General features: G+C 32.8%; 1 protein-coding gene across 3 annotated transcripts; it reads left to right on the top strand.

Moving 5' to 3' along the window:
- Positions 1-232: 232 nt before the first annotated feature.
- On the top strand, positions 233-8,070 carry LOC122627711 (sperm-associated antigen 1). 3 transcript variants are annotated; one of them, XM_043809079.1, is made up of 11 exons: positions 233-264; positions 4,717-4,884; positions 4,982-5,258; positions 5,373-5,592; positions 5,816-5,977; positions 6,077-6,204; positions 6,526-6,629; positions 6,698-7,307; positions 7,377-7,500; positions 7,598-7,768; positions 7,853-8,070. In XM_043809079.1, the coding sequence occupies exons 2-11, from the start codon at positions 4,730-4,732 to the stop codon at positions 7,927-7,929; spliced, it is 2,028 nt and encodes a 675-aa protein (XP_043665014.1). In that variant the 5' UTR covers positions 233-264; positions 4,717-4,729; the 3' UTR covers positions 7,930-8,070. The 3 variants fall into 3 exon arrangements, with proteins under 3 accessions (XP_043665014.1, XP_043665013.1, XP_043665012.1); XM_043809078.1 differs by lacking the exon at positions 233-264 and adding an exon at positions 3,419-3,535; XM_043809077.1 differs by lacking the exon at positions 233-264 and adding an exon at positions 3,786-4,400.
- The last annotated feature ends 1,236 nt before the right edge of the window (positions 8,071-9,306 follow it).

The following is a 9,306-nucleotide window of genomic DNA, read 5'->3' as shown; positions in this document are numbered from 1 at the left end:
TATTGCTTCCATTCGAACGCTGCTTCCTCTCGTCATCGCTTGGAAAGTGTCGCGGGACAGCAGTGAGCCTGAAAACACGAGAGGAATCTCGATAATGGAGGCAACTCGTCGTTCGTCACGCCGTCGAGGCGCCACTCGCTGCCGGACCCGTCCGGTTTCTCTCGTTCTCTTTCTCTCTTTCTCTTTCTCCGTTTCTCTCTCTCTCTCTCTCTCTCTCTTTCTTAATCGACGCGTTGAGAATAACAACAGAAGGAAAGTTTCGAGGTATTTTCTTACTACGTATTATTACGAACGAGTAAATCTTGTTATGTATCTTTCTTACGATTTTTGTATATATATATGTATATACATATATATATATATATAGTAGCGAAATGGTACGCCAAAAATGTAAATTCGTTTCGTAAAATTATGCGCAAATAAAGTGACAGTTATGAAGTATGCGCACGCGTACCGTGAATCGAGTGAAACACGCGAAAGCCACGAGTAAGTGAGCAAGCGTGCAAAACGTCCTCTCCCTATGACGGCCGGACGAATACTGAGCGTTACTCCTGCCTCGCGCGCTCTTCTTATCCCCTCCCCACCTACCACCGACCACCACGGACTCTACCGAATTATCACACGCTCTCTCGGCGTGGCGCGACGTTCGAAACTCGCGCACTCGATAACGTTAAGCCTCCCCACTATTTTCTATTTCTCTTTGCTCGTCTAAGAATAAGAAATGTTTATTTAAGAAAAAAGAGCAAAAATGTTAAGAGATCGATTCAAGTCTTTTCTTTCTTTCTTTCTTTCTTTCTTTTTGATCGGATCGGATCGGGTTGGATTGGATTTTCTCTTGCAATTTTTCATTTCAACTTTCGTTTTTTACTTCGATCTAATTCTTTAAGAGAGAGAAAAAAAAAAGAAAATCTTAATAGCTTTATATGAATACGATCGTGGTAAAATGAGGTCTTTAATCTCGAACAAACTACGTATACCTCTATCTCGTCCAGGAAATTAGTCGTGCCTCCGTGCGACGCTTATTATTTTTTTCGCTTTCCAGTGAGATGAAACCAATGATGATAATGATAATGATGATGATAGCCCTTAATGGTAATAGTGATTTAAAGGGTAAATCGTGGAGAGGCGTGACGCATCCGGACTCGAATTATCGTTTATGCATCGTCGCCGTGCCGTTGCCAGCGAGAGTCATCATCGTTTCTCTCTTCGTCTTCTCTGATCGTCGTCGTCGTCGTCGTCGTCGTCGTCGTCGTCGAAGAGAATTTCGTATGGCTTGCGTCGGCTTTTCTCGAAACGAACGAGAGTTTATGACACGGACACGGTTTAGAAACGGATCGTTCTAAATTAGCCGAATAGATCTATTCGTACGGTCGAGTTTAAACCGAAGATCTCGAAAATGACGGTAATAAATAAAACGTGACCCTTTATCTAATTCGTTCTACGTAATACATAGAAAATATGTATGATGTGTGCGTATGTGTCGAATATATAAAATTGTTAAAAAGTATCGAACGGAGATAGTTAGTCGTTTGGTGATATTATATCTAGTAAATTATTTAAATCGCTTTATTTAAAGAGAGCATATCGAACGAGTGGCACGGAAGTCGAGTGGCACCATCGCCCACGTGTTCTTTGCGATTTGCATGGCGCACAGCTTAAAAGTTATGAGATCATTATGGGACAACGTCCGTAAGCTTGACTCTCGTCGTCTCTAATAAGGATATGCAAAAAATTAATGGGCAAAGAAAAACGAAAATAAGAAAAGCGATTTTTTTCTCTTTCTTTTTTTTTTTCTTTAAAACAAACTTGAAAAAAAAACGAGGAAAAGAAAAAATTGATAATATGTTCGACTGATGCAAACCAATCGAATGAGTATACGCATATACGTATCGAGCATATAAAATCGATCTAAATAATACTGCCAGACGACTATGTCCATGAAAACATTCGAAAAGGAAATGAACGACCTTTAAATACCAAATGTATTACTCTACGAACTTGCGCACCTGTTTCCGTTAGATTTCATATTTGATCTCTGACAATTAAGCGAAAAAAAAGAAATATAAAGCCTCCGTTTAGATAAGGTTTACAAATTAGATAACGTACGAGTGAAAATTTATTGCCATTCTCGTCGAAAAGAAGAATGTAAGGAAGGAAAAAGAGAAAGAAAGAAAGAAAGAAAGAATGAAAGAAAGAAAGAAAGAAAGAAAAAAAGAACAAGAGAAAAAGAGAAACAGAAAAGAAAAAAAAAAAAAACATCATTGAATTCCAACGTTCTCTTCGACAATAAATTATCGATTATCACACAATGATATTCGTCTGGAGTAGATATTCTCTACGCACATACCAATATGAAAGTTTATTTACTGGACGATTTCAAAACTCGCGTTGCATCGTGCGATCCGCATTTCATCGCGATAAATATAAACTCGGAAAAATTTCACGCATTGCTCCGAGCACAACTTCGAATAAACAGGCAAGAAAGCAAGAAAGCAAGCAAGCAAGCAAGCAACCAGGCAACCGTTCGGATAAAGATTCTTCGGAGTTCGTGTTGTTTGTTCAACGAGATCACCGGTCGCATCCGACGCGTGAAGAAATGTGCTTGCTCGTCGTACGAATGACGTAATCCCTTTTGGTGTGTCGACGATATTAAAAAAATTTTTAACGAGAGGTACGAAGTAGGAAACAAAGAAAAAAGAAATAGATTGATAAAGAGAGAGAGAGAGAGAGAGAGAAAGAGAAAGAGAGAGAAAGAGAGAGGATAAAGACATTAAACGCTTGCTTTACCTATCATCGTCATCGTCATCATCATCTGGAACGGCCTCGAGAAGGTCGAACACTCGCACGGCAAAAGCAAACAATTCGAATCGCACTAAAAACGTGACGTTTGTTTATACAACGGGTAGGTAGGTCTGTTCGATCTCGTTTAACGATATCGATGACGATTGTCAAGAGAGAGAGAGAGAGAGAGAGAGACAGAGAGAGAGAAAGAGAGAGAGAGAGAGAGAGAGAGAGAGAGAGACAGAGAAAAAAATAATCGTTATCAATTACCTGAGAAATTATCACGGAAAACAAAAATGAACACTTTTAAATACTCTATCCTATCCGTAATATAAGAAAGAAAAGAGAAAAGGAAGAAAAAAAGAAAAAAAAAAGAAGGAAAACAAAAAACACAGAAAACTTTAATTAGTTTCAAACTTGGATTAGTATATAATGTTAAAACCATAAAGGTATAACTCAAACTCTCGTGCGAATTCGATTGTATTATATATACAACATAAGAATCACGACGGACACGATTTCGAAGCGTTCGCGCCGAACGCTCGTCGGCGAATGCTCGTAACTGGAACGTCTCCGGCCTTCTAATATATATATATATATATATATATATATATATATATATATATGTACACACACACACACACACACACATAAATATACATATACGCGCTCTCTCAAGGGGCCGGCTGCGCACGGCTTCGCCCGGCGCTGCCTTAGTCCGTCGTGCACTACAAGGTGACTGCCGTGTTAACAGGTAAGCACGCTCCGATGCGTCGAGAGAGCCGTGTCTTGCTATGCTGTACTATTCTTTACTCTTCTCTCTGTTGCACTACCTAGCACGACCGAAGATACCTCTTCTGTGCGTTCCTTTCCTCGAATACGGACTCGAATAAAAGAGTCTACTAGCTTCGAGTACCGTAAACCTATACATACATACATACATACATACATACATACATACATACATACATAGTGTGTATATATATATGTACACACGCACACAGATAGCACACACATAATATATATGTATATATTTGTTATTACTAAAATCGACCTTTGTGGAATGACTCGTGACTAATAATACTTGTGAATGATTTCTTAGTAAAACTAAATAATAAACAGATCGTTTTTATACGTATGTATACGTGTTTGTTATTTTCGTCTAAACGTGTTGTTATATTTGTCTGTTACTGTTCGTTTTGATCACTATTAACTGATAATATTCGTACAATTTCCTTTAACGGACAAATTATAGAGAGAACGTCCATGTAGTTTTCACGAACACTCGTCGATGTATTGGTTAATATATAAATCTTCTTTCGTTGTTAAGGACAGAGTTAGTCGTGTGCGGTTGAACATAGTTGAAAGGCAGACGCTTCCCTTTGGGAACGTTCTCTATGTATATACGGTAAATTGTGTACTCCCCTCGACACGACCGAATCATAAGTTTATAAATCTTAACTCGCTAATAAATCATATGAGTTTATGATCCTCCGTGTTAACGTGCAAGCGCGACCCTATGAACCATACCGATGCGTATTTCCTCTGCGGTGTTGCGTGAGTTGGCTATTCCACGAGAAGAACCTAAGCTCTCGACGCTTTATTATTCGTATAGAGAGGTATATATACTTTCCAATAGGATGGGCTATATATATATATATATATATATATATATATATGTATGTATGTATATGTGTATGTATGTATGTGTGTGTATGTATGTAGGTATGTATGTATATATGTATATAGTAATCAACAGTAACTTGATAATCGTGTAAACAATTTTGAAAGAAACGAAATTTGGTTCTAACGATCGTATCTACTGATATCAATACATTGCTGTTATTTCAACTGGAACTAACTTTCGATGGTGTAAGAACCCGTTACCATAACGACCGAGAAAAACAAGATGTAGGCCTTCCATGTCGATTTCAGACGTCCTTTTAACATGGTCACCGAAGAAGCGGATCTAATTACTGTGCAGAAGCCAGAGAAGAAATCTTTATTGGAAAAGTATGAAATACCTTTGGACAATTTATCCTACGAATATATCACAGGATGTACAAATGGCAAGACCTTGGAACGTATCGTTATAATACTCAGGTTTGTCATTATCTACAAAACGTAATAATAAAACAAACAAATGTTATTAAATAATTTAAACAATTAATTTCTTTATTTCGTTAACGATATATATTAGATCCGGAGAGGAGGGTATCTATCCAGATTTAACGAGACATGCAGAAGAACGTTTGGCGATAATAAAACCGAACAGTATAGTCTTAAGAAAAACTGTACCAGTTCTTACTCGTAAAATGTTGCTACCAGACGAATGCAAGGAACTTGATGATGATATTAACGATTGGACTCGTGAAATGCATTCTCGAGAGAAGGATTTGAACGATGGAAAAGCCACTCTCATAGACGATCCTTTACTTATCCCAGAAATTAGACATGCCGAAGAAATTTCTACGATGGTAGAATAATTATCTTAAAATAATACAAATAATTTTTATTACACACATACATATATATATATATATATGTATAAATATCTATGATAATTATACGATTGTTAATTTTTTCAATAGAAAAAAGATACCAGAGAGAAACGTGAGACCGATCGAAAATCCAAACGAATAGCTTCTTGCGATTATGCTGCTTGGGACAAATACGATGTTGACACTGAAATAAATAGGATAGATTTGCAAGAAGAGAGAAAACAAATTGAAGCTAAAGAGATTCAACGAAGACAGAAAGATATGGAAAAGAAAAGGAAAGAAAATTCAAAAGAAATCATTCTCAACAAATGTAAGGAAAAATATTCGATTGCTCCAAGAATAAGTGTAGATTATAAATAAATTATTTATTACGATAAAATGGTATTTAAAATGGCTATATAAAATAATTCGTGAATATTAATAATGATTAATAATTAATTAATATCTTCGAAAATTGAATATTAATAAAGATATATTATCATTATTATTTTTTTTAACTAATAATTATTACTAATTATTATTATTTCTTTTAGCTTCGTTTACTGGTACAGAAATAGATATAATTGCTGAACAAGAAAGAAAAAAGGGAAACGAAGCTTTCAGAATTGGTGATTATACCGATGCACTACGATTTTATGACTCCAGTATCGCGATAAATTCATGCCCAATCGCTTATAATAATCGAGCTATGACACGTAAGAAAGTTAATTAATAATTTTATTCAGATTAAATTATACTTACGTTAGGAAAGAAATAAAGAAAGAGAAAACACATGTTTAACATGCTATATTCAGTCATTAAGTTACAGCGTTACGAAGATGCACTCAATGATTGCAATATTGTGCTTTCTGAGGATGACCACAATATTAAAGCACTTCTTCGACGTGCATTATGTCTCGAAAATCTGAAAAAAAAACAAAAAGTACGTCAGAATTTAACACAAAGTCAATTTATATTATTAATTATATTACATTATGAGGTCATCTCTGATCTTTGAGACTTTTTTTGATTAATAAAATGAATCAATAGAAACAGTTTTTTATTTCAAAATTGCTTCGAAAGTATATGTCTAGATGAGCAGGTTATTATGAAAATGGTTTGCCAAAAATAATATATATATATAGAAAAAATCGAATCAGAGTTGGCCAAAAAAAAAAAGATTAAATATAGTAAAATAATTATAATTCAAAGGATTAATGAAATAAAAAAAATTTATGTATATCTTTTTATAAATAAATAACAGGCTCTAACCGATTACGAGACAGTCTTGAAGCTAGAACCGACAAACAAGACAGCCATTGCTGGAATCAATAAATTAAGAAAACCTTGCGAATCTAAAAGAGTGAGGTAAGTGATAAAAATGATATTCTTACGTCAACGTACGTACATATAAATTCTCGTCCTCACTGATACAGAATGAAAATCGAAGAAGAAACATCTTCGAATGAAATTGCGAAGATCATCGGAGGTGAAGGTGATACTGAAAAAATAAATATCCTTAAAAAGTGTCTTTCAAAGTCATCTAATAAGAAAATTGAAAATATTATTGAAAATAATATATGTGTTTGTGAGAGAGGACCAGGACCGTCTCATAGCAACAAACCTTTACCACATATCAAAGAAAATTATTGTCTTCGAAACGAAAGTAAACAAATATTATCAAATTGCAATGAAATTAATCTTGGGCTAGCGAATATTAATTTATCTTCTTCGAACAATACTGTGTCCAACGAACTAACTTCCATTTTAATTGGCCAAGAATCGAAATCTATAAAACATAATAAACAAAAATCAATTTTTTCTTGTAAAACGAGAAATACTTCCGGAGTCGTCATCGAGGAAATTCCGAATGATCAATCATATACGAAAGAACATAAATCTGTCGTTAAGAAGGATAATGAAGAAATAAAAAATAATCATAATACAGCAAATAGAAACAAATCTAATTTATTAGAGAAAAATATCGAAGTTGAAAAAAAATGCAACGATGATCAATCGTGTCGAAAGAAAAACGAAATTTTTATGGTAAACTATTCGATGAAATACTATATTGTCAATTAATAATCGTAAATATAATTATAGTTATATTTTTAGAATTTGGAGAATATTTCGAGCCCGTATGAATTTCTTCGTGCATGGCAATCTATAAAAGATGATAATGATTTAGAAGTACACGCTCGACTTTTACGAGCTTTAAAATTCGAGAATCTCGATACAGGTATATATATATATATATACGTACATACATACGTACATACATACGCATGTACAAATATAATTATATATCAATTGTATGTAATCATAAAATATTTTAGTTATAGGTAATAAACTTGATGGAAATATGTTCAGTTTGATATTACGTTGTTTAGAACAACATTTTCGTAAATCCGAAGATTGTGAACTACTTGTTCGTTATTTAAAATCAATTAGTCAATTAAGTCGATTTTCTATTGTAAAAATGTTTATGGATAATAATGATAAGAAAGGTAATGATAATACAACGATCTAATCTTCTTATTCTCGTCGAATATATTAGGAAAAAAAAAAATTAATTTTCTTTTAATTTACAGTTTTATCAAACATATTCCAATTTTTAGAGGATCAAGGATCTAAGGAAGTATCGGTCTTACGTGAAGTTTATGTCTAAAACTATGTAAATCATATTTAATATTAAATTAAATTTAACATTTTAAAATTGATAAAGAAACGAATTTGTATTTTGTTAATCATTCATTATCGAACATTATCATTTGATTGTAAAAATTTTTTAAACATCGTTTTGTTCTTATCTCTTGTTAAGCTCTAATTTTTTAACCCAATAATTTTTCTATGCATTCTTATTTACATTACAAATGCGTTAGATGGTTGTACTTTGGCTAATTTTGTTTAAAGCGACGATTAGAAAAATTATGAGTAGCCTATCTAATGATAGAGAAACAAATTATTAATAATGTTTTTAATCATTCATAAATAACTCCATGACGTAATAAATGTAACGATTTAAAAATACTAATAAGAAATAATAACAATAAAACGTTTATAAGAAAAGAAGTCAGGTTATTGCCATAGGAATAATGCTATAGAAATAACTAGCTCGATCTCGTTCAAATACTAAACACACTAAATATATAAGTAATAATATAAAAGAAAAAACTAATAATAATAGAACAAATAAAAGATTTATTGACAAATAAAAGTATCACGAATATCGAACGCTCCACAATATGTAATAGAAAATGGCGCGCTTATTACGTAGATACACTGGTGGACAAATGTAAAGCTATATAAAACTAGCGACGCGTTACGTCCAGCCAATAGGAACGTTCGTATTCGAATGTAACGTACGATTTGATTGGTCGAGTCTACTGCTCTTGTTGTATGCAAATGCATGTGATTATTTTCTCTTTCTAACATCTTTTTTATATATCTATCTATCCTCTTTTGAAAATTACAAAGTTATATTGAAAATGAATACTTCAATTGTTATAAAAAAAATAAAATCGATATAAACGAATGTCAAACGAATGATGATTTCATATATCCAACGTGAAATATACGTATCAAATTTTATTATTATTTTATATTAGATAGATATTCTTTATAAAGATAAGAGATACGAACTTTGAACTTTAATAAAAGAAAAATAATAATATGAAAAAAGAATTCATAGATTTGTTTCTTAGAAATGTCCGATAATATTGATCTTTCGAATTTTAATTTAACTCTTTTAATTTCTTCGAAATGGTTGATGATTGAAAATGCTTGATATATCAAATTAATGGTATCAAATATGTGAAACGTTTCTTTAACAATTGATATATATCTTAAATCTCGAGATATGAATACGGACGGATGTAGTCAAGGATGCATAAAAAAATATTAGGAAATATCTTGAATGATTGTAACGACTTACGATTTGTCGATAAGAAACTTTTGAATTGTCGTACGAAAAGAATTATCTTCTTATATCTGACCTAATAGATTTAATAAAAAATAAAATGAAAGAGATTCGATTGAGGATTAT

The sequence above is a fragment of the Vespula pensylvanica genome, chromosome 3, assembly GCF_014466175.1.
Source record: "Vespula pensylvanica isolate Volc-1 chromosome 3, ASM1446617v1, whole genome shotgun sequence".
NCBI lineage: Eukaryota > Metazoa > Arthropoda > Insecta > Hymenoptera > Vespidae > Vespula > Vespula pensylvanica.
The sequence above is the reverse complement of the archived record's forward strand: the minus strand, read 5'-3'. Positions and strand labels throughout refer to the sequence as shown.